The sequence below is a fragment of the Rhincodon typus genome, chromosome 36, assembly GCF_021869965.1.
Source record: "Rhincodon typus isolate 14 chromosome 36, sRhiTyp1.1, whole genome shotgun sequence".
NCBI lineage: Eukaryota > Metazoa > Chordata > Chondrichthyes > Orectolobiformes > Rhincodontidae > Rhincodon > Rhincodon typus.
In genome coordinates this window covers 23885627-23913308 of record NC_063367.1, presented here as the reverse complement: position 1 = coordinate 23913308, position 27682 = coordinate 23885627, and the positions used below count along the sequence as shown (strand labels likewise).

The 27682-nt window shown below is 42.9% G+C and overlaps 1 protein-coding gene across 2 annotated transcripts in view; it reads right to left on the bottom strand.

The window, feature by feature from the left end:
• The window catches only part of LOC109912244 (leucine-rich repeat-containing protein 49), a 167092-nt gene that overhangs the window by 24544 nt on the left and 114866 nt on the right, over positions 1-27682 (bottom strand). For both annotated transcript variants that reach the window (XM_048617282.1, XM_048617283.1), the window contains exon 16: positions 16042-16151. In XM_048617282.1, coding sequence (XP_048473239.1) covers positions 16042-16151 — 110 coding nt within the window. The remainder of the gene's footprint in view (positions 1-16041; positions 16152-27682) is intronic.

The window sequence follows — 27682 nt, the reverse complement described above, 5'->3', positions numbered from 1 at the left end:
TTAGAGAAGGCACGTGGCTGGCACCTGCATTCTTGCTGCAGTTTCACCCTCCCCCCAGGTCTGGGAATATCAGGTTTAACTTGGCGCGGAGTCTTCTCTCCATCAACAACTCTGGTGGAGCTATCCCTGTTGTTGTGTGAGGAGAGGTCCTACAATCGAACAGGAGCTGGGACAGTTTGGTATCAAGTGACACTGTAGGATGCTTTTTCAAGCCTGCTTTTTCAACTTTTGGACTGTTCTTTCCACCAGACCACTGGATGATGGATGGTTTGGAGCTGTCCTTATGTGCCGAATGCCATGCGACTTCAGGAAATACTCAAATTCCTTGCTGATAAATGACATCCCACTCTCATTGCCACTGAAGTAACTGCACAGAAGCCAGTATCCTCTCACCAGGTCACTCTTTATTTACTTGTGCACAGTACACCGGCTATGGGCAGCCAGCTCAGTGTCAGTCCCGAGTTAAATTGTCTCTCTCACTTAGAGGAAGCACATGGCTGGCATCAGCGTTCTTACTGCCGTTTCACATGGACATCAAGGTCTGATTCTCTGTACTTTCTAGGTTCCTACCATTCAATGAGTACTCTCTTGCCTTGTTAGTTCTCCCAAAATGCATCATCATACACTTTCCTGGATTAAATTCATTGCCGTTATTCTGGCAATGGGCTGCAGCGGTTCAAGAAGGCAGCTCACCACCGCCTTCTCAAGGGCAACTAGGAATGGGAAATCCAAGCCAGCAACGTCACATGAATGAATTTAAAAGAAGGCTAAGGCTTTACTTCTTGCTATTTACCATACCAACAATTTTTGTGTCATCTGCACACCTATTGATCATACCTCCTAAATTCACATCTACATCATAGCAAATGTTCCTGCACCAAATGCAACAGTATGCCACTGGATCCAGGCTTCCTGTCACAAAAACAACCTTCACCATCATAATCTGCATCCTGTCACTAGGCAAATTTTGGATCCAATTTGCCAAATTTCCCTGGATCCCATAGGCTCTTCCTCCTTGACCAGTCTCCCACATGAGACATTATCAAAAGCACTGCCAAATTTCATTGACTGCACTAGCCTCACCCACATATCTAGTCACCGGTTCGAAAACACAATAGAACCTGTCAGACATAATCTCCCTCTGACAAAGCCATGTTGAATATCCTTGATTAAGCATCTTCTTCAACTGCTGCAGTTCATTATCATAGAAACCCAGAGCGCTATTAGGAGTGTTCTTGGTTTTTTGTCAGCGACAGTCAAGGATTGGTGATAAAGTTCCAAGTCAGGAGAGTTCTAATGATTTGGAGAGGAATCTGCTGCAGAATGTCAAAGGGAAATGGTCAATGTTTGGTATTTACGTGACACAAATTTAACTTTCTACTTACCAGTCTAAGGCTTGTCCCAGTCCTGCTGCATACAGATAGGGATTGCTTTGAAAGCTGAGGAACTATGAAAGGTATTAAACATTGCGCAAAATTCAGTGAATTTTCCCACTTCTACTCAAGTAATGAGGAGGAGAGGTTAGATAAATCATGAAGCAGCTGAAGATGGTTGAGCCAAAGCTACTACCCTGAGGCACTCTTGCAGAGTTGTCCTGGGATTGAAAATATTCATTGTTTATTCATTCATGGGATTTGGGCATCACTGGTTGGGTAAGTCTGTAGTTGACCTTGAGAAGGCAGTGGTGAATTGCCTTCTCGTACCGCTGCAATTCATTTGCTGTAGGTAAACTCATAACGCAGTTAGAGAGGGAGTTCCAGGGTTCGGACCCAGAGATTCTCACCTTCCCATTTTCCTTAGTTTCTGGGTATGACTCCAACGAGAGACAGCCTTTCCTCTTATTCTCATTGATTCAATCAAGATGGCGGCAGCAGAGTAGTCAGCGTCCAGGCTCCTCAGGCCAGAGCTTGTCCATTCCATCTGTTCTTTTGTCGTTCTGCCTCCCTCTTTTGTTTTAAGTATTTCTTTTAGTGTTTTTGAAAAACGTATCTTGCAGCAGCATTGCAGAACAGGCTGAAGGCATGCAGCAGAGCAGGCTGGAGGACCGAGCAGAGCAGTGACGGTCAGCGGGCTAGGTGCTTGAGCGCAGCAGGGATGGCCAGCAGGCTGAAGGCTTGAGCAGAGTGAGGACAGCTAGCATACCCGGAACAGGGGCGATTTATTGGACTGGGGACCGGTGCGAGTGGTCAGCAGCTTGCAAGCCTAGCCAGACCACAAGTGGAAGCCCCCACGCTGATCAACTGCAGGCCTTTTATAGTAATGTTTATCTTTTTAACTTTATTCCTCAATTTTCTAACTTATACTATGAATAACTGTATGGTAATGTGACTTTTTTTCCATTTATTTCTCTATTTTGTATTTAAGATTTGTACCTAGGTACTTTGTACCTAAGATGGCACCATGTAAACTTTTCACTGTACTCCTGTACTTCTGTACATGAGTACACATGATAATAAAGCATTGATTCCAGTTTCGCTAGGATTCCCTGATATCATGTGATCAAACTGCCTTTATGTAGAGGGCAATCAGTCTCAAGACACCTCTCTTTTCACCTAGAACCCACCTCTTTTTTCCCATGTTTGGACCAAAACTATAATGAGATCAGGAACCAAGTGGCGCAGTGGAACACAAAATTAGTGTCAGCATACAGGTTATTGCTGAGTAAGCGCTGTTAGATAGCACTATAATAGCACCATCATTTTGCTGATGATCAGGAATTTACCAATGGGGCAGTAATTAGCCACTTTGGATTTGTCCTGTCTTTTACATGCCTGGCCAATCTTCCATATTCACATAGGTACCAGGGATGTAGCTGACACACTCCTCCATTTTGAAAATGGCAGTTACCACTACTATTTATAATGCTTTGGACAGATACATCTGTGACTCATAGATTGGTGAGGACAAAGTCAAAGAGATATTTCTCTCTTGTTGGTTCTCTGTCCATCTCCCTTAAGCCAGTCTAACAGATGTGGTCCTAAGGACTCGGTCACATGGTCAGCAGAATCATAGAATTTGCAGTACAGAAGGAAGCCATTCAACCCATTGTGTCTGTATTGGCTCCTGAAAAAGCAGGCTAAATTAATTACATTCAAATATATATGCAGCTCTCTTTTGTAACCTTGCACTGAATCTGCCTCCCCTACTCTCTCAGGCAGTACATTTCAAATCATAACAGCTCTCTGGGTAAAGATATTTCTCCTAATCTCACTTCTAGTTCTCCTGCTGACAATCTTAAAATTATGATTTCTAATTGCAAGCTCAATTTCTCTTATCTTTTCCTACAACTAAAATCCTTCATTTTTGGTATCATTCTAGTAATTCTCCCCCTCCTTTGCACTCTCTCCAGGGCTTTAACATCCTTCCTCAAATGAGGTGCCCAGAACTGAACACAATGCTCCAAATGTGGTCTGACATTTATAGAGATGTTGCGTCAATTTCTAGCTTTGATAAACACAAGGACCCTTTAAGCCTTCTTAACATCTGTTTCAAATTGCCTAACCACTTCAGAGAATATGCACTTGAACCCTGAGGTCCTTCTGCTCCTATACTCCCCTCGAATTTATACTGCTCAGTCTGCATTGTTTCTCTATGTTTCTTTCACCTAAATACATTACCTCACATTTCTCTGCATTGAAATTCACCTGCCAGGTGTCAGTTCATTTAGTTAACATGTCAATGTCCCTCTGAATTGCTCAGTATCACAACTCATTCTTCTCCCCAGCTTATTATCAGTAGTGGTAATACTGAGTCACTCTTGATGATGGACACTAATGTCCCCTAATTGAATGTATTCTGTGCCCTTGCCATCTACGATGCTTCTACCAAGTGATGCTTAACATGACAAAATGCTGATTTATCAGGAAATGGGGGAGGTTAGTTGGTACATGGTAATCAGCAGGAGGTTTCCTTGGGTTCTGGAGTTGAGAACAACTTGGGCAACTCCTTCCCAATTGTCTGCCACTGTGCTGCCACCTCCATTCAGTCTATCCTTTTACAGGGGCAAGATATACTTTGGTATGGACAAGGGCAGCAGATACATGGAAACACTACCACTTGAAAGTTCCCTCTAAGCCACTTACCTCTTGAAAATATATCACTATTCTTGCTGTGTCACTGGGTCAAAATCCTAAAATTCTCTCCTTAACAGCATTGTAGGTCTGTCTACAGCACATGGACTGCAGTGGTTGAAGAAGGCAGCTCACCACCACCTTCTGGGGACGGGCAATAAATGCTGGCCTGCCAGCAACACCTACATAGTGAAGAGAAGAATATTGATATTGCCAACATCCAGAAACCACTAAGATGTGATTTGTCGAGTATGACTATGTCAGGTCATTGCTCAACTAGTCAATGGAACAGTTCTCCCAGTTTTTGTAGAAGCCTCCAAATGTTAGCCCACAGAACTTTGCAAGTTATGACAAGGCTGGGTGCGTTGTTGTTATTTCAGGTGCCTAGGTCTATCCAGTTCTAATCCTTTTTAACTTTTCTGTTGCAGTTTAGTACAATTGAGTGGCTTGTTTGGTCATTTCTGAGGGCAATTACAAGTCAACATTGCTGCGGGTCTGCAGTCACATGAAAGTTAGACTGGTCTGCAGATTATTTCCACAGGGTGGCATGAGTAATCAAGATTGGTTTTTACAACAAACAATGAAAGTTTAATTCCACCTATATTCAGACCAGCTTTCAATTCCAGATTTTTTATTAATTAACTAAATTTAAATTCTACTAGCTGCCATGGTAGGATTTGAACATGTCCCCAAGGTAATAGCTTCTGAATAACTAAAACCTTCATCAAAGTGAATTTCAAGAAGATTCTTAAATAGAGATGGATAGATTTAGGGAAGTAGGTCAAATGCTTATGATTTAAACAGTTACCAATTGTAGGGTGTAGCGAGTGAAAGATATACAAGATCAAAGAATTAGCCTGAGAGAGTTGTAGGGTGGTGGAAATTACAGATATATGGAGGCATGCTGCACTGATGGGTATTTAAATACAAGCTAAGGTAAGAATTTTAATTTTGAAAATGGAGAGCTAATATAATATAGCAAGTACATGGCAATGTTTCAAGAAGAACATGGTTGAATAAAGTGAGAGGGAGCATTAGAATAGCCGAGTTTGTTGCTAACAAGCATGTATGACCCTTTGAGCCCAAGACAGGATGACATAGGCCAGAGATAGGTTATGTTATAATATGGACATAAACAGATTTAAGCTCAACTCACTGTCAGATAGAACACTGAGGCTATGAATAGACTGGTTTAATCTGAAGTAGTGGCCAGAGAGGGTCGCTCTCTGCAACTGGATCCTCAGCTTTCTGAGCCATAGGCCACAATCAGTGAGAGGAGGTAAGTGCACCTCCTCCACAATAACAGTCAACACTGGAGACCCCCAAGGATGCGTCCTACCGCACTGACTTCCTCATGACTGCCCAGTCTACCGCACTGACCTCCTCATGACTGCCCAGCCTACAGCACTGACCTCCTCATGACTGCCCAGCCTACAGCACTGACCTCCTCATGACTGCTCAGCCTACAGCACTGACCTCCTCCTGACTGCCGAGCCTACGGCACTGACTTCCTCATGACTGCCCAGCCTACAGCACTGACCTCGTCATGACTGCCCAGCCCACAGCACTGACCTCATCATGACTGCTCAGCCTACAACATTGACCTAGTGACTGCCCAGCCTACAGCACTGACCTCGTCATGACTGCCCAGCCTACAACACTGACCTAGTGACTGCCCAGCCTACAGCACTGACCTCGTCATGGCTGCCCAGCCTACAACACTGACCTAGTGACTGCCCAGCCTACAGCACTGACCTCGTCATGGCTGCCCAGCCTACAACACTGACCTCCTCATGACTGCTCAGCCTACAGCACTGACCTCCTCATGACTGCTCAGCCTACGGCACTGACTTCCTCATGACTGCGCAGCCTACGGCACTGACCTCCTCATGACTGCCCAGCCTACGGCACTGACCTCCTCATGACTGCGCAGCCTACGGCACTGACCTCCTCATGACTGTTCTTTTTTGCAAGCGGAACGCAGATGTTCTGCGAAACGTTCTGCTCGCAAAAAAGACCCTGAACTACCTGTTGTCTGCCACTTTAATGCACCACCCTGCTCCCTGGTCAACATCTCTGTCTCTGGCTTGCTGCAGTGTTCCAGCGAAGCCCAATGCAAGCTGGAAGAACAACACCTCATTTTCCGCTTGGGGACCTTACAGCCCTGCGGACTCAATATTGAGTTCAATAATTTTAGGGCCTAAATTCTCCCGTGTCCCAGCCCCCTACCCCACACCTTGTTACCATATAGCCTGCTATTACACACCCCCTCTTGTTAGTCACTAACAGTCCCCATTAACAACTATTCACCCTCCCAGCCTGATTGTTAGCAACTCCTTTGTCTATCCAACTGTCTTTCTCTCTCTTTGGGCTCTATCCTATCGTTTACTCCCTACCCCACCCACCTCCCTATTTTCTGCATATAAACTGATAAAGCGACTATCAGTTCTGAGTAAGGGTCACCGGACCCGAAATGTTAACTCTGTTTTTTCCTTCACAGATGCTACCAGACCTGCTGAGCTTTTCCAGCAACTTTGTTTTTGTTCCTGATTTACAGCATCTGCAGTTCTTTCCATTTTTATTAAAAACAGAATACCTGTTGTGTTTCAAAGCCATTTCTATCTCAGACCCACATCAATCATTCAAGTTTGTATTGCAGTCAGTACAGACTATTGTCACATATATGACAAATGTTGAAGCAATGGTGTGCACTGTCCACAGCACCTTTGACAATTTCAGAAATAATGGCTCACTTTTGGCCAACATTGGCTGCTTTTTAAGTCACTGATGCTACCTTCAGCATCACTGTGTTTGCCATGCAGGCAGCTGACACGTTAGATTGCAAACAAACACTGAGAATGCTGGAGGAACTAAGCAAATCTGGCAGCTTCTGTGGGGAGAAATAGAATTAACTTTGCAAGTCCAGTATGGTCATCTTAGATTGATATTTTAGTCCTGCTATGCATCAAGATATTCCCTACCTCCCTGGACAGATCCATATTGACAATCAAGGTGCTAAGTTAGTTTTTTTATTTATTCATTTTGTCGGGTGTGGGCGTCACTAGCTGGCCAGCATCTATTGCCCATCCCTAGTTGCCCTTGAGAAGGTAGTGGTGAGCTGACTTCTTGAACCACTACATAGGGAGGGAATTCTAGAATTTTGACCCAGCAACAGTCAAGGAACATTGATACATGTCCAAGTCAGGATAGTGAATGGCTTGAAGGGGAACTTGAAAGTGCTAGTACTAACACAACAAATGAGCAGATCTGATCTGGCCCAATCTGAGTTAGGCCCCTGTCTGGTCACCCAGCTTGTCTCTGCTGGAGTCTTCCAATGGTAGTATCGGATGTACTCTGTAACGTAAGCCTGTACTTTGTAAATATCCTGCAGATGTGTTGGAGAGGTGCCATGATGTAAGGGGTTAGCAAATGCCAGATGCCAAAGTCTGTGAACAAGAGGTGCAAGCTACTGATGGCTGGAGATTACGGCCTGTGATACTATTTGGTCTAAATACCATAGAGGCCATTTAGAGTAAGCAATGAGCTGGTCGCCAGATACCTGCTCTGATTTCTGTCACATCTTGGCAATGTCTAGTTTGGAGGCAAGTTTGGCAAGGTCGGAAGATAAATATTAATGAGGCAAGTTTAGCCATTAACAAAGTATTTAACAAGCAATAACTGCCCCTGAACTGTAACTTGCCATGTTGCTTGTCAAAAGCATAAAAGATGGATCAAGACTCTTCCGACGTTGAGATAAGCCTTGCCAGATTTCTTGTCCGATTCTGCCGTGAATCTCACCATAGCATACATCGCACAGATCTCTAAGATTCCGTCCACAGTTTTTGGTTTTTAGTGATTATGTCACATTGTTGTCAACTGGGACAATCCTCAATTCAGTCAGTTGGACTGAGATCTCAGTGTGAGTTAGCAGTTATCTTTCCTTTTGAAAAGTCTTTGATCATTATTACATTTCCACTCAGAGAAAATCTGCTTGCTGGCAAGCTTGAAAGTCTGAACCCCATTTGCTCTCTCTGCACTCAGATTTGTGTCAACCTGCTACTTTAAAGCAAACAAAACACTGTTGCTGGGTAGTTACTTTACTTTCGAAAGACATCTGGTTTCAGCATGTCCCATAGAAGTATCGATATTCAATTTCTAGCAAAGTTATATGTTCTTGCGTTAAATTAAACATTAAGTAACCGCATGGTGCCACTTTTTCCTTCAAGTTGTTTTAAAAAAAACTAATAATCCAACCGTTATTTTTCTGGTTTATATTTCCAAACAAAATATGTGTACTCCAAGTACAGTCTTCAGCAAATCTGAATCTCACCACAAGAGATAGTAACAAATGGACCATGGCACTGGATACTGCAGGGCCTTGACAACATTTTGGCAACAGCACTGAAGACTTGTGCTCTACAACTTGCTGCACCCCCAGCCAAGCTGTTCCAGTATATCTACATGGAAACCACTATATCTATGTGGAAAATTGCCCAGGTACATTCTGTACACAAAAAGCAGAACAAATCCAACACAGCCAATTATCACCCCATCAGCCTAACTCTCAGTCATCTCCAAACTGGTGGAAGCAAGTGTCAACAATGCTATCAAACCACACTTGCAGACAATAACCTGCTCACTAATGTTCAGTTTAGTAGTTGTCAGGGCCACTCACCCCCTGGCCTCAGCAAAACCTTTATCTAAGCATGGTTATAATTGTTGAACTCCAGAGGGGATGTGATACTGACTACTCTTGATATCAAGACAATACTTGATTGACTGTGGAACCAAGGAGACCTGAAAAAAATCAATGGGAATCAGAGATGCGCTTGGTGAGGGTTGGGGTGGGCGTGGGGGTGTCAGTGTCAAAACTCTCTACTGCTTGGAATCCCACCTGATAGTACAGATTGTTAGAGACCAACCATCTCAGCTTCAGAACATCATCACCGGTGATTCAGGCATATGTCCTGGGCCCAATCTTCAACTGCTTCATTATTGACCTTTACATCAGAAAGTCTGAACTGGAGTAGTCTCTAATGCTTGCAAAACATTGATACCATTCATGACTCTTTAAATAGGGAAGCAGTCCATGCCCACATGCCTCAAGGCCTGATAAGTAGCAAGTAGCCATGCAAGTGATAGTCAATTGCCACCCCTAACAAGGCAGAATCTAACCTTTGCTGAATCCCCTACCAACAGCCTGGGGCTTACCATCAAGCAAAAACAGAACTAAACCAGCCATTAGATACTGTTGCTACAAGAAGAGGTCAGAGGCTGGGAATCCTGAGCTAACTAACTCATCTTTTGACTAGCAAGTAAACGACATGGATTTATATTTGCAATTCGCCCTGAGTAAATTTCCTAATAGCCATTTACTCTTTGAATAGGCATACAATAGGCAGTGCAAAAGATTCACGAAATTAATTCCTGAAATGCAAGGATTATCCCATGACCAAAGATGAAATAGAGTGAGCCTATCTTCTCCGGCATTTAGAAGAATGAGGGGCAATATCCTTCAAACATCCAAAATTCTTCAAGGGCTTAACAGGGTAGATGTAGGATGTTTCCCCTGGTAGAGGTGAGAGGTAGGATCTAAACCAGGTACAACATGTCAGAATAAGGAGCTGTGGAGGCTCAGTCATTGAGTACCTAAGATTGATAGAAAAATTTCGAAAACATTATGCTCTACAGGAACAGTGACGGAAAACTCTGTAAAAGTGGAAAAGCAGCCATGATCTCATTAATGGTGAAGGGGGTTTGACAGGCTGAATGACCCACCCCTCCCTCTACCTGTTGCTTTTATGGGGATTACAGTATTTAGCTGCTAACTATTCACTAAACATGCCAGCTGGGTGTGATATTCTTTGGAGGGTCAGTGCAGGCTTGATGGGCCAAATGGCCTCTTTCTGTACTGTAGGGATTTTACATTGTCAGAGATGCTGTCCTTTGCATGAGATGTTACACTAAGTACCTATCTTATGAACCTAGACAGCAGCAGCCACTGTTTTATTTCTATGAATTTAAATGGTGCACAATGATACCAAGTCAGGCATTTCACCACTTCGACTTTGAGTTGAAAACTGAATTGAGAATATTATAGAAATCATAGGTGCAGGTTCTTCAATGTTGACCTTAAAGAATCAACTTTGAAAAATCTGCTCTGGCATACAGAGAAACAGGTTGCAGATTTTAGTTGATGTTATTAGAGTCATATCAGTTATAGAGCTGTATAGCATGGAAACAGACCTTTCGGTCCAATTCATCCATGCCAACCAGATATCCTAAATTAATCTAGTCCCATTTGCCAGCATTTGGCCCATATCCTTCTCAACCCTTCCTATTCATATACCCATCCAGATGCCTTTTGAATGTTGTAATTGTACCTGTCTCCACCAATTCCTCTGGCGTCACACTCCTGACTTGTGCTTTGTAGATAGCGGACAGGCTTTGAGGAGTCAGAAGGCGAGTTACTCGCTGCAGTATACCTAGCTTCTGGCCTGCTCTTGTAGCCACTCTGTTAATGTGGTGAGTCCAGTTGAGTTTCTAGTCAATGGTAACCCCCAGGATGTTGATAGTGGGGGACTCAGTGATGGTAACACTATTGATTGTCAAGGGACAGTGATTAGATTGTCTCTCATTGGTAATGGTCATTGCCTGGCATTTGAGTGGCGCGAATGTCACTTGCCACTTGTCAGCCCAATCCTGGATATTGTCCAGATCTTGTTGCATATGAACATGGACTGCTTCAGTATCTGAGGAGTCACGAATGGTGCTGAACATTGTGCAATCATTGGCGAACATCCCCACTTCTGACCTTATGATGGGAGGGAAGGTCATTGATGAAGCAGCTGAAGATGGTTGGGCCTAGGACACTACCCTGAGGAACTCCTGCAGAGATGTCCTGGAGCTGAGACGATTGCCCTCCCACAACCATGACCATCTTCCTATGTGTCAGGTATGACTCCAACCACCGGAGCGTTTGCCCCCTGATACCCATTGATTCCAGTTTTGCTAGGGCTCCAAGATGCCACACTCGGTCAAATGCAGCCTTGATATCAAGGGCTGTCACTCTCACCTCACCTCTGGAATTCAGCTCTTTTGTCCATGTTTGAACCAAGGCTGTAATGAGATCAGGAGCTGAGTGGCACTGGTAAAACTGGGCGTCACTGAGCAGGTTATTGCTGAACAGGTGGTGTTTGATAGCACTGTTGATGACCCCTCCATCACTTTACTGATGATTGAGATTATCATATATCGACATTATCATCAGTGCTGCTTCCACCTCTCGTCTGGAATTGGAAAAGTTCATCTTTTTCGCTTCCAATTTCCACCCTGTCCTCACTTTCATCTGGTCTATCTCTGACTCCTCTTTTCCCTTCCTGTAGGCTGGGCTAATCTGGAGCAGGACCAACTTTGAGGCAGGATCTCGCAGAGGTCAATTGGGTGAGTCTGTTTGAAGGAAAAGGAATGACTGACAAATAGAAGGGTTTTAAAAATGTGATATCAAGAGTCCAGGGACATATGTCTCTGTTAGGGTGAAGGGAAAAGCTGACAGGTTTAGGGATCCCTGACGTGGGATATTGAGGCACTGGTCAGGGAAATAAAGAAGGCATACATTAGGTTTAAGCTATCAGGCCCAAGTGAATCTCCAGATGACTATAAAAAGGGTCAGAGCACACTTAAGCGGGAAGTCAGAAGAGCAAGAAGAGGGTATGAGGTGGATCTGGCAGATAAGGTTCAAAATAATCACAAGAGTCGCTATGGCTATATTAAGAGTAAAAGGGTGGTTAGGGAAAGAATAGGTCCTCTTAAAGATCAGCATGGCCATCAATGTATGGAGCCAAAGGAGATGGGGGAGATTTTTAACGAATATTTCTCCTCAGCGTTTACTGAGGAGAGAATCATGGATGCTAAGGAAATAAGGGAAACAAGTGGGGATGTTTTGGACTGCATGCATATTAGCAGAGGTCTTTGCAGCCTTAAAATGAATTAAGGTGGATAAATCCCCTGAGCCTGATCAAATCCATCCTCAGACATTATGGGAGGCGAAGTTAGGGGCGGCATGGTGGCTCACAGCGTCAGGGATCCGGGTTCACCCTCGGGTGACTGTCTGTGCGGAGTTTGCATGTTCTCCCCATGTCTGCATGGGTTTCCTCTGGGTGCTCCAGTTTCCACCCACAGTCCAACGATGTGCAGGCTAGGTGGATTGGTCATTCTAAATAGCCCGTAGTGTTCAGGGATGTATAGATTAGGTGGGTTATAGGGGGGTGGGACTGGGTGGGATGCTGTGAGGGTCAGTGTGGACTTGTTGGGCTGTAGGGCCTGTTTCCACACTGTAGGGATTCTATGAAATTACACAGGCCCTTACAGAGATTTTTGCTTCATCTTTAGCCACTGGTTAAGTTCCAGAAGACTGGAGGGTGGCTAATATTGTTCAATTGTCTATGAAAGGTAGCAAAGGCAAGCCAGGGAACAACAGGCCAGTGAGCCTGACATCAATGGTAGGTAAGTTATTGGAGTGGAAACTGAGGGACAGGATCAACCAACATTTGGATAGTCAAGGTCTGATTAGAGATAGTCAGCATGGATTTGTGTGCGGGAAGTCATGTCTGACAAATCTTTTAGAGTTTTTAGAAGACATAACCAAGAGTATAGATGATGATAGGGCAGTGGATGTTGTCTCTATGGACTTTAGTAAGGCCTTTGACAAGGCCCCGCATGCCAGTCATGAAAATTAAGTCACACTGGATCCAGGGAGCCCTAGCTAATTGGATTCAAAATTGGCTCAAAGTGATGGTTGAAGGTTGTTTCTCGGACTGGAGGCGTGTAACTCGTGGTGTGCCACAGGGTTTGGTGCTGGGACCTTTGTTATTTACGTAAGTGATCTGGATGTGACTGTATAAGGCATGATTAGTAAGTTTGCAGATGACACATAATTAGGAGGCATTGTTCATAGCGAGGAAGATTATCAAAAATTACAGAGGGATCTTGATCAGATGGGGAAGTGGGCTGAGAATTGGCAAATGCAAGTCAACACAAATAAGTGTGAGGTGTTGCACTTTGGAAAGTCAAACCATGGTAGGACTTTATAGTAAATGGCAAGATACCGAGGAGCGTTGCGGAACAGAGGGACCTAGGAGCACAAGTACATAGTTTGTTGAAAGCGGCATCACAGGTAGACAGGGTAGTGAAGAAAACATTTAGCATGCTGACCTTCATGTGGTCTCCTCTACATTGAAGAAACAAAGCGTAGACTGGGTGACCACTTTTCAGAACATCCATGTTCTGCCCGCAAAAAAGACCTTGATTGTCTAATTCAGCACCCTAATCCTGCTTTCTCCCCATTTGATCCCTCCCTCCACAATATTCCAGGTTTAGTCTCACCAACGTGCTGTATAATTGCAACAACACATCCCTGCTCTTGTACTCAAAACCTTTCACAAAGAAAGCCAATATGCCACTTCCCTGCTTTACCGCAAACTGCACCTGCATGCTTACCGTCAGCAACTGGTGCACAAGGACACCCAGGTCCCGTTGCACGCTCCCCTCTCCCAATTTACAGCCATTCAGGTAGTAATCGGTCTTCTTGTTTTTGCTTCCAAAGTGCATAACTTCACATTTATCCAAATTATACTTGCATCTGCCATTGAATTAACCACTCACCCAACCTGTCTAGATCGCACTTAAGAATCTCTGCATCCTCATCACAGTTCACCCTCCTACCCAACTTGGTATCATCTGCAAACTTTGAGATGTTACATTTTGTTTCTTCATCAAAATCATTAATACCTCACTAGTGACTGCTTGTCAATTTGAAAAGGATCCATTAGTCCCCACTCTTTGTTTCCTTTCTGTCAACCGGTTTTCTATCCATCTCAATACACCTCCCCCAATCCCATGTGCTTTAATCTTGCACAATAATCTCTTATATGGGACTTCATCAAACACTTTCTGGAAGTCCAAATATACCACATCAACTGGCTCTCCTTTGTCAACTCTACTCGTTACATCTTCATAGAATTCCAACAGATTTGTCAAGCATGATTTCCCCTTCATAAATCCATCCAGATTCTGTCTGATCTTGCCAGTGCTTTCTAAATGCTCCGCTGTCAAGTCCTTGATAATGGATTTGAGAATTTTCCCCATTACCGATGTTAGGCTTACTGGTCTATAATTCCCTGCATTCTCTCTACCTCCCTTTTTGAATATTGGAGTGACATTAGCTACCCTCCAATCTGCAGGGACTGTTCCAGAGTCTATAGAATCCTGGAAGATGCCCACTAATGCATCTACTATTTCTAGAGCCACTTCCTTAAGTACTCTAGAATTTAGATTTTCAGGCCCTGGGGATTTATCCATCTTCAATCCCATTAATTTTCCCAGCACCATTTTCCTTCAAATATTGATCTCCCTTAATTCTTCACTAAATCCTGCATTATCCAACATTTCTAGTATCTGATTTGTGTCGTTTTTTGTGAAGACAGAATTAAAGCATGTATTCAGTTGCTCAGCCATTTCTTTGTTCCCTGTTATCCATTTCCTCTTTTCTGTCTGGAGGGGACCTATATTTGTCTTCACCAATCTCTTTCTCTTCACGTACCTATAGAAACTCTTAGTGTCAGTCTTTATATTCTCTGCAAGCTTACTTTCGTACTGCATTTTCCTCTTCTTAGTCAACCCCTTGGACCTTCTTTGCTGAATTGTAAACTGCTTCCAATCCTGAGACATATTATTTTTCTTGGCCAATCTGTATGCTTCTTCCTTGGATCAGATACTATCTCTAATAAGATCCTAGCCATTGGCCGAGTAGAGGATTTTCCTCAGGCCACCTTTGATTCTTTTGCCATTCACAATAAGTCAGGATCCTTCAATCCTCAATCCTGAACCAATGAGAACATAAAGTCATAGAATCTATAGCACAGAAAGAAGTTCTTCAGCCCATTACATCCATGCTGGTCAAAAACAACTACCTAACTATTTAATTTTCATTTTTCAGAACTTGCCCAAAGCCTTGTATGCCTTGTCATCACAAGTGCATATCTAAACACTACTAAAATGTTATGAGGGTTTTTGCCTCTAACACCATTACAGGCAGCGAGTTCCACATTCCTACCACCATCTGGATGAAAACATTTTTCCTCACATCCCCTCTAGACATCCTGCTCCTTACCTCACTGTTCCATCCATTAAGGGAATAGGTTTCTTCCTACCTACCATATGATCTTCATAGAAGAGACCACCATAGCTACTCATGATTATGAGCCTCTAGCAAATCTTCTCTCAACCTTTTCTTCTGAAAGGATTAAATCCTAATTTCACAAATCAATCCATGCAGTCAGTTCTTCATTGCTGTAATCTTTCTTGCAAATCCTTTTTACGTTCTAAAGCGTTCACATGCTTTGTAACGTGCAAAGATAAGAATTAGGAAACTGCCCAGTTGAGGTCAAACCATTGCTTTACACAGGTGGTCCAAACTTCTGTTCATAAAGCTCAGGATCCTATATGTCACTTCAAGTCTAGTACGATTCTTCTTCAAACTCATTACCATATTGTATGAATACTTATCATTCATCCAATTCAGTGAGGGGAGAATTAACTGGCTTTTCTCCAAGATTACTGCGGGAGCTCCTACGTCAACCAGAAAGGACAAGTGTGCCCTATGTTTCAATATGAAAGGTATCATTTTCAGTAATACAGTGGTCCCTCAGTATAGCACTGGATGCACCAGTCTGGAGTTTGTGTTCAAATCTATGGAATGGATATGATCCATAACCTTTCACACAGAAGTGAGTGTGCTTCCACCAAGATATTTCTGACACAGCACAACTTTCTCTAATCCACCCCATTAAGCACTTTGGCAATTACGTTCAGAATAAAGGTGAACACTTTTTTTTACAAATATAGGAATGGACAGATTGAATATGCATGAATTTATTGTTTAACTAATCTATCATTATATTTTAGCTCTTACTTGATTTCTCCCAATAATGAAAGCAAGCGAGGCTGAGGGAGATCTGAAGCAGCTACACGTGCCAAAATTCCGAAGAGTCGTTCACCCATTACTATGTCCATGGGAGTTACCTGTACAGATGAGAAGAAAGTTAGTGTTTTAACCCAAGTACATTAAGACCACTTGCAATCATCACCCGTATATTATTTTAATACTAAATGTTAATAAAGGTCCAAATGAAGCCAATGGGAAGAAGTATATTTAGTTCGGAACCAAAAAGGTTGCAAGCACTACCATCATTCTTCCACTTGAACTAGGATCTTACAGATGTTTTCTGTAACATCAAATGTTAACTAAAAATTCCATTAGAATTATAGAAAAAATGGGATGACTTAGGGGATGGTGAAAATTTTATAATTATTGGCAAAAAGCAAATCATTGATTAGTGACTTCTGACTACTTACATCCAATGCACACTGCTTGTTATTTTTCTCTTGGCAAGAAAATTAGAAAATATCTTGGGCGTGCATATGGAGTAAATAACTATTTACCACTTCTGCAAACAAAAATTGTTTTTTTTTTAAGAAGATAGTTTACTGACTTCTCAATTTCCATAATGTGATTACTGACAGTTAACTTAGCTTGGTTGGATGGCTACAGTGTGGTGGAACCAACAGCACAGGTTCAATTCCCGTATCACCTGAGTTAGTTCTCGGGCCCTGCTTCCCTGCCGTGCCCCTGAACTAATATCATGTGATAAGCCATGAGGATGCAACATGAATTCAGGTCACCCTTTCAGGGCAGTTATTAAAATATATGCCCCTTTGTAGGATAAAGGAAAATATTAAATCTTTATAATATATCATGAAGCCATGGTACATAGTTAGTTTGGAAAATATGACAATAATATGCAATGCTTTAGGTCTTTTTGCTGAATTGTTGCTCATCTTGTGAAACCTCAGATTCTCAGTACATATTCTTAAACTTCAGCGCCAACTCAGTCCCACTTGTACAGTTTAGCTCCTTTTCCTACATTACCATCTAGCTACTTGATGTTGACCCACTGTATATGCTTCATCCAGCATCCACAGCCAATTTCATTATTGTATTTTAAAGGAAAGTATTGTAGATGCTCACAATTTGAAATGAAAACAGAAAATGCTGGAAATACTCAGGCAGCCAGGCTGCATTTTTTAAAATTCACAGGATGTGGGCCTCACTGGCTAGACCAGCATTTATTTCCCATCCTAATTGCCCAGAGGGCAGTTAGGAGTCAACCACATTGTTTTGGGTCTGGAGTCACATGGAGGCTAGATCAGGTCAAGACAAACAGCTTTCTTTCCTAAAGGACATTAGTGTACCAGATGATATCTGCGGAGAGAGAAAAACAATTAGTGGAATTTTATGGGGGTCTCAGCAATGTGGATTATGCAAAGTAAGTGGCAGAATTGGATAACAAATGTGGAGCAACTCATGGCAAAATTCTTGCTAGACAAAGGTAAATTGCCAACTGACGATGATTATCGCTTATTAAATGCCTTGTTAAGGCAAACTCAACTCAGTAATACTTCGACATCTCACCAAATTCTGCCAAAGAAGCTCGAATTCAGGAAACAGCAGCAGGAAACTGCAGCAAGGAAACCAGAGCAAGCTCCTGGCTGATTCAGCTCATCTCTCACTCTGAATAACCTCCAGGTTTTGTAAACCAGGCACCAACATTTCAGGGCAGACTCCATGAGCACCGGCCACATACATCCCAGATCCAAGGACACTGGCATCCAACATGTGCCAGACTCTAAGAACCCTCATGGCACATCTCTGATGCATTTACAGATGCTTCTGCAGTAGTAACGATCAATGAAATGCCACAGCAGGGACACTGTGCGCTCAGGAACACACACACAGCTCATGTACTGGATCAGGCCACATCTCCAGGTCTTCCACTATCACAGCCCTCAAATGCACTGAGCCTACCTGGAATCTCATATCTCTGCTTACATATTAATGCTGTTTTGCCTTGCCATTTAGAGCAGACACAATGCCAGGAAGCTCATTACAATTGTCAGCAGCCCTTGGTGAAGTCGGACAGTCTTCACTTAGGGGTCCCAGCACAATAAGTCAAGAGCAGTTTCCAATACCAGTCCACAGCCTACTCATGGTCGGAATCAGAGTTCTCTTCTCATATGGGGTCAGGAGCTGAATGCTGACAGCCCACAATCCATCTTGTGTCTTTCTGCCCTATTGCGGGCTATTTTTCTCCTGAATGAGAGAGAGAAGCAGGTATTACAGAAGATGAAAGTAGTTCCACAGTTTTTACTTTTGGTACGGGGTAGTGACAGCCAACTCGAGTGAATGAGTAGGCCACAGAGAGGACAGGTAATGATAAATTAAGAGAATGGGCAAAACTGTGGCAGATCGGTTCAATGTATGTAAGCAAGTGTGAGGTATTCCATTTTGGACTGAAAAAGGATAGATCAGGTTACCTTCTAGATGGTATGAAGTTAAATCCAGTGGATGTCCAAACAGACTTGGGAGTTCAGCGGCATGGATCTTTAAACTGTCACAAACAGGTGCAGAAACGATCAAGTATGCTAATGGATACTGGCTTTATGTCTAGAGGATTTGGAATACAAGAATACAGAATTTATGCTGAAGTTACATAAAACTTTGGTTAGGCCCACTTGGAAGTACTGTGAGCCAATCTGGGGACCTTACCTTAGGAAGGACATAGTGATCTTGAAGGGAGTACGACATAGGTTTACAAGAATAACATCTATACTTCAGCAATTCAGTTATGAGAGGAGATTATACAAATTAAGCTTGTTTTCTCTAGAATTTAGAAAGTTAAGGAGTATTCTGGCTGAGGTCGTCAAGATATTGACAGAAACAGACAGGATAGATAAGGATAAACGACGTCCACCGATTGGAGATTCCAGAACTAGCGGTCATAACCTGAGAATTAGGGCCAGACCATTCGGAAGAAATATTAGGAAACACTTCTACACACAAAGGGTGGTAGTGGTTTGGAACTTTCTTCCACAAATGGCACTGGACGTAAGATCAGTTGTTAGTGTTAAATCTGAGATAGATAAATTTTTGTTAAGCAAAGATATTAACGAATACAGGCCGAAGGCAGATATATCAAGTTAGCCATAGATCAGCCATGATCTCACGGAATGAATATGCTCAAGGGGCTGAAGAGCATACTCAAAGAACAAAGAACAAAGAAAATTACAGCAAAGGAACAGGCCCTTCGGCCCTCCAAGCCTGCACCGACATGCTGCCCGTCACAATTAAAATCCCCGACCCTTCCAGGGACGGTATCCCTCTATTCTCATCCTATTCATGTATTTATCAAGACACCCTTTAAAAGACACTATCGTATCTGCTTCCACTATCTCCCCAGGGAGCAAGTTCAAGGCACCCACAATCCTCTGTGTAACAAACCTTCCTCATACATCACCTTTAAACCTTGCCCCTCACACCTTAAACCTATGGACTCTGGTAACTGATTCTTCCACCCTGGGAAAAAGCTTCTGACTGTCCACGTCCTTCATAATCTTGTAGACCTCTATCAGGTCACTCCTCAATCTCCATTGTTCCAGTGAGGAAAAACCCAGGTTTCTCCAACCTCTCCTCATAGCTAATACCCTCCATACCGGACTGTACTCTCTCCAAAGCCACTATATCCTTCTGGTAGCGTGGCGACCAGAATTGAACACAATATTCCAAATGCAGCCGAACTAAGGTTGTATAAAGCTGCAACATTACCTGCCAATTTTTAAACTCAATGTCCTGGCAGATGAAGGCAAGCATGCCGTATGCCTTGTTGACGACCTTCTCCACCTGCGTTGCCACTTTCAGTGACCTGTGTACCCACTTTCAGTGACCTGTGTACCCACTTTCGGTGACCTGTATACCTGTACACCCAGATCTCTCTGCCTATCAGTATTCTTAAGGGTTCTGCCATTTACTGTATATTTTCCATTTGGATTAAACCTTCCGATATGCACTATGTCACATTTTTCTGGATTAAACTCCATCTGCCATATTTCTACCCAAGTCACCAACTGATCTATATCCTGCTGTATCCTCTGACGGCCCTCATCACTATCTGCAATTACACCAACCTTTGTGTCATCCACAAACTTACTCATCAAACCAGTTACAGTTTCCCTCAAATCATTCGGAAATGCACCCTTCCACTGCTACCCTCTCTCTTCTAGGATCGAGCCAGATTTTTATCCATCTTGCAAACTCACCTCTGAACCCATGCGACGTTACCTTCTGTATCAGTCTGCTCCTGATTCTATGTTCCTAGTGTTAATAGTGTCACAAGTTGGGATTGGTGAGAGCGAGAGGGGAAGGTTAGCAGGCATTCATGAGAATTGTAGCACATGAGCCACGGTGGGAGGTGGGTGCAGAAACAGAGAAAGAGTGAGTATGAGGTATTGGAGAGAAGATGGTGGAATCTACCCTCGCAGAGTATTGAACGGAGGATGCCTTCTGCCTCTAGTTCTCTTTCTTCAGATGGCTTTAATCCAGGAGGTAACCTTGGAGCAGGCTGGCATTGTCTGGTGGTGTTGTCTCCATTGCAGATGCTATGCAGTCCACCCTTGATGGGCTAGGCATTACGCCCACATAACCGACACAAGGCTCCCCAAGCAGGTGCTCTACCCCCAGCTCCAAAACAGCAGGCAAGCCCCAGGTGGTCAGAGGAAGTGCTTCAGTGATACCCGCACTGGTAAAGTGCAGCATTCCCACAGATACCTGGGAATCGCTGGCCCAAGACGTTCCAAACTGGAGGAGGTGCAGCCTGGAAGGCTTCAAGTATCTCAAGACTTGCCAGTGGGGAAAAGAGGAGGGTAGGCAAAAACATCATAGGGCGTGGACTGTCACTTCAATGCCTCACCCACCTCTTCCCGCAACCACCTTCTGCCTCAAGTGTAAAAGAGCCTGTGGTCTGTACAGCTACCTACAGACTCACCCTGAGAATGGAAGAAAGTCATTCTTGTCTGTTATTGACCACCGATGATGATGATGACGATGCTGCTGGTCCTACTGGAAGACAATGTCCCATGTCGCTGCCACCCCTTCCAGCAGAACCTACAGGACCCTGCCTACGAAGCTTGTTACCAATTTCCCTATCTGCCATGTCCAGGGCAAATGTCAGGAACTGTGCAGGACAGCTCCAGTCTGACAGTGCTTATCCAGGTCCACAATGGGCTTGTTAACGGCTCTTTTAAAGAGCCAGGACAAGTACTGGTACAGTTTCGCACATCACCTGGGGCGTGGAGACCCTCAGGTTACCACCCAGAGATCTGCCCCATGGTTCGCTTGGACTAGGACAATTTTACCATTACAATGGTACAAATTACTTTCTTCGGTGTTGTATGACTTCATAATTTTAACCCACTAACAATTAGGATACTGTTACAGACAAAGGGGGAGTTGGGATGAACATAAATTAGTACTACTTTTCCTTTCTTAAGCCCCTGTCAGCAATGTATTCGATTGTTTACACCTTTCTCTTTCTATCCCATCACTTACTGAGGTATGCCAAAGGATGTTCCCAAACACAGGTTGTTTTTGAGTTTCAATCTTAGAAATAAAACCACAGCAAAATCCCTTAAAATGAAATCAAGGATAGGGCTTATTTAACAAAAAAATCAAAAATGCAGTGACTTGGTTCACTACCCCCATTCACACAGTCAGGCATACAAACAGTAGAATGGAAGAAGGAACTAAGTTAAAAACTCTAAATTTCTTAAAAATCAAAACGTTGGAATTAATTTACATGACTTAAGAGTCCATTGAGTCAATATCTGATGTTGAAGCATTTTTTTTTTCCGGACAGCGAAGGCCTAGAAGCTGCTTTGGCTTGGAGTTGCTCTGCTCCTGATGTTGTCAGCTATTGAAGTCAGAACTCAACACTATGCTTAAATAGTTCAGCAAGTGCAGATTCCAGTTAGTGATGGAGTGGTTTCTATTTAGCCATCAGAGAAACAAGGTACATTGATCACCCTTGTCAAAACGGCTGTTGTGGTTGAAAGGATGCTCACGGTCCATTCATTGGCCAACTGGAATTCTATTACCATTTTGGGATTGGACAGTAGTAATTTGTAATTCCATAAGGTCATGAGACACAGGTGCAGATGTGGGCCATTATCCTAACAAATCTGTTCCACCATTCAAACAGATCATAGCTAATCTGATAATCCTCAACTCCACTTTTTTGCTTCTTCCATATAAACCTTGATGCTGTTACTGCTTAAAACCCGGTCTCTCTCAGTCTTGAATATAGCTAATGACACAGTCTCTATATTAAAGAATTCCACAAATTCACTGGCCTGATAGAAGAAGTACTTCCTCATCTCTATCTTAAGTGGGTAACAGCATAATCTGAATTGATACCGTCTGGTCCGAGATTACCCCAAAAGGGGAAACAGCCTTTCCAATATCAACCCTGTCATATTTCCTAAGAATCGTATATGTTTTAACAATTTCTTCGTTGGTTTTCTTAGAAATCAGCATGTCTCTTGGCAGCTTATTGTCATCATAAATAGTAGGTCAAATCTCAATAAGTTAAAGAACTGTTTAATAAAGTTGCACAAAGTTCCAGCTAATTCTGTAAATATCAACCATCTTAACAGTCTGGCAGTGTTGAACATTCGTTTTTTTTAAATAAACAGGAGAATCATGAAGAGAATATAGCGTTACACAAAAAAGAAAAATTATAATTTCCCTTCATACCTTCTGGACATTACAATATTATTATATTAAAGTGGAATTGTGATGCATGTCTTGCACTTCTGATTTTGTTTTATTCACTTGTGGGACATGGGCATTGCTAGCTGGCCAGCATTTATTGCCCATCACTATTTATAGAATCATCGAGTCACACAGAAAGGAAACAGACCCTTTGGTTCAACTCTTCTGTGCCAACCAGACATTCCAATCTGACCTAGTCCCATTTTCCAGCATTTCACCATATCCCTCTAAACCCTTCCTATTCATGTACCCATCCAAATGCCTTTTAAATGTTGTAATTGGACCTGCCTCTAACACGTCCTCTGGCAACACATTCAGTACATGCATCGCGCTCTGCTTGGAAGTGGCCCCTCAGGTCCTTTTTTAAATCTTATTCTTCTCGTCTTAAACCTATGCCCTATAGTTTTGAGCTCCCACACCCTAGGAAAAAGGCGTTGGCTATTCATCCTGTCCATGCTCCTCATGACTTTTTGAAACTCTATTAGGTCACTCCTCAGCCTCCAATGCTCCAGGGAAAATAGCCCCAGCCTATTCAGCCTGTCTCTATAACTCAAATCCTCCAGTCCCAGCAACATCCTTGTAAATCTTTTCTGCACCCTCTCAAGTTCATTATCCTTCCCATAAAAGGTTGACCAGAATTGTACACAGTATTCTAAAAGCGGCCTCACCAATGTCCTGGACAGCCGCAACACGACATCCCAACTCCTATACTCAAATGTTATGATAAGCATGCCAAACATCACCTTCACCACCCTGTCTACCTGCGACTCCACTTTCAAGGATCTATGTACCTGCAAACCTAGGTCTCTTTGTTTGGCAGCACTCTCTAAGGCCCTACCATTAACTGTATAAGTCCTGCCGTGGTTTGCCTTAACAAAATATAACACCATATATTTATTTAAATTAAACTTCAACTGCCACTCTGTGATACCTTTCTTCACAGTCCACTACACCACCTATTTTGGTGCCATTTACAAACTAACTAACTATGCCTCTTTATTATTCATATATATTCACATTCAAATCATTTATATAAATGATGAGAAGCAAGGCCAACCCTTGTGGCACACTGTTGGTCACAGGCTTCCAGTCAAAAAGCAACCCTCCACCACCACCCTCCTTCTCCTACCCTCAAGCCAGTTTTGTACCCAAATGGCTAATTCCCCCGATCCCATGGGTTTTAACCCTATTAACTAGTCTACCAGGTGGAACCTTGTTGAATGCTTCGCTAAAGTCCATATAGACAATGTCCACAGCTCTGCCTTCATCAATCTTCTTTGTCACCTCTTCAAAAAACTAAATCAAGTTAGTGAGACTCAATTACCCATGAACAAAGTCATGTTGGCTATCTGTAATCAGTCCTTGCCTTTCCAAATGCATCTAAATCCTGTCACTCAGGATTCCCTCCAACAACTTACCACTTACCCACCAGTGACGTAAGGCTCACTGACTTTTAGTTCCCAATGGCACCACATTAGCCACCCTCCAGTCTTCTGGCACCTCATGCATCGCTGTCAATGATACAAGTATCTCAACAAGGGGCCCAGCAATGTCTTCTTGAGTTTCACACAAAGTTCTAGAAAACACCTGATCAGGTCCCAGGGGCTTAACTACCTTTATGTGTTTTAAGACTCCAGCACCTCCTCTTCTGTAATATGAACTCTTTTCAAGACATCACTATTTATTGTCCCAAATACTCTAGTTTCCATGTCCTTCTCCACATTAAATACTGATGCAAAATACAGTCGGTTCTGCTGTAATGTGACAGTTGTGTTCCTGCACAACAGAAATAATAGGACCTATGGGAAGAACGGGGTAAGGGGCAGACCACCAAAAAATGTCAGTCAAAATCACTCAAAAAATCACTCAAAAGCCTAACCCAAAGGATAGTATAGTTTGAATAAATGCTGAATTCATATTTAATACTGAAATAAAAGTAAATTTATAACCTTACCTTGAAAAAATGACTTGATGGGAGAGGTGGTTTTGAGGTTGCTCTGTTATTAATATCTGGGGCTGAGGGTCATCATCATCACCACCATCACCTTCAGATGCAGTTGTGCTTGCAGGGTTAGGACAAAAAAATTGTTAATCCAGAAGTGGATGGCTACGGTTCATTGTCTTCTGACTGTTTCTTGAGGGTTGGCTTATAAAAAACATCCAGTTTTCGCTGCTTTGCCTTTTTCCTTCTTTCATGAAGAAGCTGTTCATAGGGTGCCAAATAAGATGTTATTCCACGAACAGCTACCCTGCTGATAATTGTTGTTCTCTAAGAGCTGAAACTGCTTCTCAATTACCCTCAGGATAGAAGACAAAATAGAAATGGAAAACTTTCATGGTGCTCTATCCTGGACTACTACTTCATCTCCAGCTTCTACTTCCCCCTCAGTGACAAGATGTTGTAGATCAGCTGTAGAGAGGTCTTCACCGTGGGACTCAAGCAGCTCTTCAACATCCTCACTCTCGACTCCTTCAAATCCAACTTGTTTTGCAAGATCAACACAATGTTCTTTGGTTCTTGGGAGCTCCTCTGATGGATTAAAGCCTTTAAAATCTTGAAAAAAAATCTGGGAGAAGCTTCCGCCAACTCCGTGCAAGCAGTCCTTACTGACATCATCCCAGGCCTACATTATAGCGTCAATTGTATTCTTGATGTTAAATCTCTTCCAAAATTGAAGAGCACTGTCCTTATCCCCCTGAGTGGCTGCAATAAACCTCTTAAATGTGCACCTTAAATAATAAGCTTTAGAAGCTGCTATTGCAGTCCATGGGTTGAAGGAGAGAGATTGTGTTTGAGGGTAGAAATAATATTTTGATATTTTCAGAAAGCTCACCAATGGTGGGAGGATGGCTTGGCGCTTTAATCAGGGTGAGGAGAAACTTGAAATCCAAATTATCTTTCCTGCAATACTTCCTAAAAACAACTTCCAAAACATCAACAATAAGGTCAGAAAAAATTTTCCCCAGCATCCAACCTCTTTTGCTTGACCAAAAGTAAACGCCTAGAGTAGATTTAAGGTAACCTTTCAAGGCTTGTGGGTTGGCAGAGTGGTACACCACCACAGGCTTAAGCTTTAAGTCTTCACTGGCATTGGCACCCAGCAGCACAATCATACAATCCTTTGCCACCTTCAAGCCTGGAATTCTGTACTTCTCACAGAAAGCACTTCACAACAAAGTTTGCAAAATGATCACATGATGCTGACACAGAGACTCTTTCAGCGCTAACATTGCACGTATTCAGTACAAAACCCGCAAAACAATCATGTGATGCCAGCACAGAGACTCTTTCAGCGCTAACAGTGCGCATGCTCAGGCCAAAGCCCGCAAAACGATTATGTGATGTCAACACATACTCTTCCGCGCACCAATGGAACTGCATTATAGCTAACTCAAGTTCACGTTTTAAAAATAGAGTTTCCCTATTCGTCAGTCATGTTACAGCCAATTCATGGAGCTAGAACACGTGTTATAGCAGAACCAACTGTATTCGTTTAATATCTCATCCAGCTCCTGTGGTTCCACACGTAAATCTTTAAGGGTCCTATTCTCTCCTTAGTTACTCTTTTGCCCTTAATGTAATTAAAGAATCTCTTCGGATTCTCTTTAACTCTATTTGCCGAAGCTATCTCATGTTTCCTTTATCCCCGCCTGAATTCCCTCCTAATTTTTATTTAAAAAAGAGACAAATTCTGTTTTGTTCCTCTCCCATCCCAGGTATTGAAAGGTTGTATTGAACACCATGCAGTTTTTTTAAACAGCTGCCTGGTTGCAGAATGTGTCTGGATGATCAGGCCTTGGTGGGAGAAGCTGATCATGCTACTGGACCCTTAAAGCATTAGACGGAGGACGGTGGAAAATGGAGTACAGTTGCTATCATAGAATTTTTCAATTTGTGAAACACGAACCAGGAAGAGAACAGATCGCACACACAGCCTGAGCACATGTTATTAACTACCAGAATTGCAAGAAATATCATTCTTTCTGACCCTGTGCTGTCTGATCCTGCTGTATCTATCCATTGTTTTTGGTTTTAATTCATATATTTTGGATAAAGCAAAAGACTACTGATCCCACTATTCACTGAGGACATCTTGTTGCCTTCACTACTTGCTTGTTGTGCCATTTTCAACTCTCAGGTCTAATGAGTTATGATGCAAAAACTATAGCTGAAGTGTGTAGAAAATGTCAAACAGGGCTTGTTGCAAGATGACCCACTTCAATAAGAAGTGATCTGTTTAAAAATGTGGACTTCACATAAGATATTATGCTCAAGTTAAAAAGTTTGAGTTTTTTTTTTACACCGTGCAAACAACTCAACTGATGCTCTGGTTTCCTTCCACAGTCCAAAGATACAGGGTTAATGGCAGGATTTTCGGCAGTGTGTAGGAACAGAAGGATCTTGGGGTCCACATTAATAGATCCCTCAAAGTTGCGACCCAAGTTGATAGGGTTGTAAAGAAGACGTATGGTGTGTTGGCCTTCATTGGCAGGAGAATGGAGTTTAAGAGCCGTGAGGTTATGCTGCAGCTCTATAAAACTCTGGTTAGACCACGCTTGGAATATTGTGTTCAGTTCTGGTCACCTCATTACAGGAAAGATGTGGAAGCTTCAGAGAGGGTGCAGAGGAGATTTACCAGGATGCTGCCTGGACTGGAGGGCAAGTCTTATGAGGAAAGGTTGAGGGAGCTAGGGCTTTTTTCATTGGAGCGAATATAGAGGTTTACAAGATGATGACAGGCATAGATAGAGTGAATAGTCAGAGAATTTTTCCCAGGGTGGAAATGACTATTACGAGGGGGCATAATTTTAAGCTGACTGGAAGAAGGTATAGCGGAGATGTCAGAGGTAGGTTCTTCACACAGAGAGTAGTGGGCGTGTGGACTGCGCT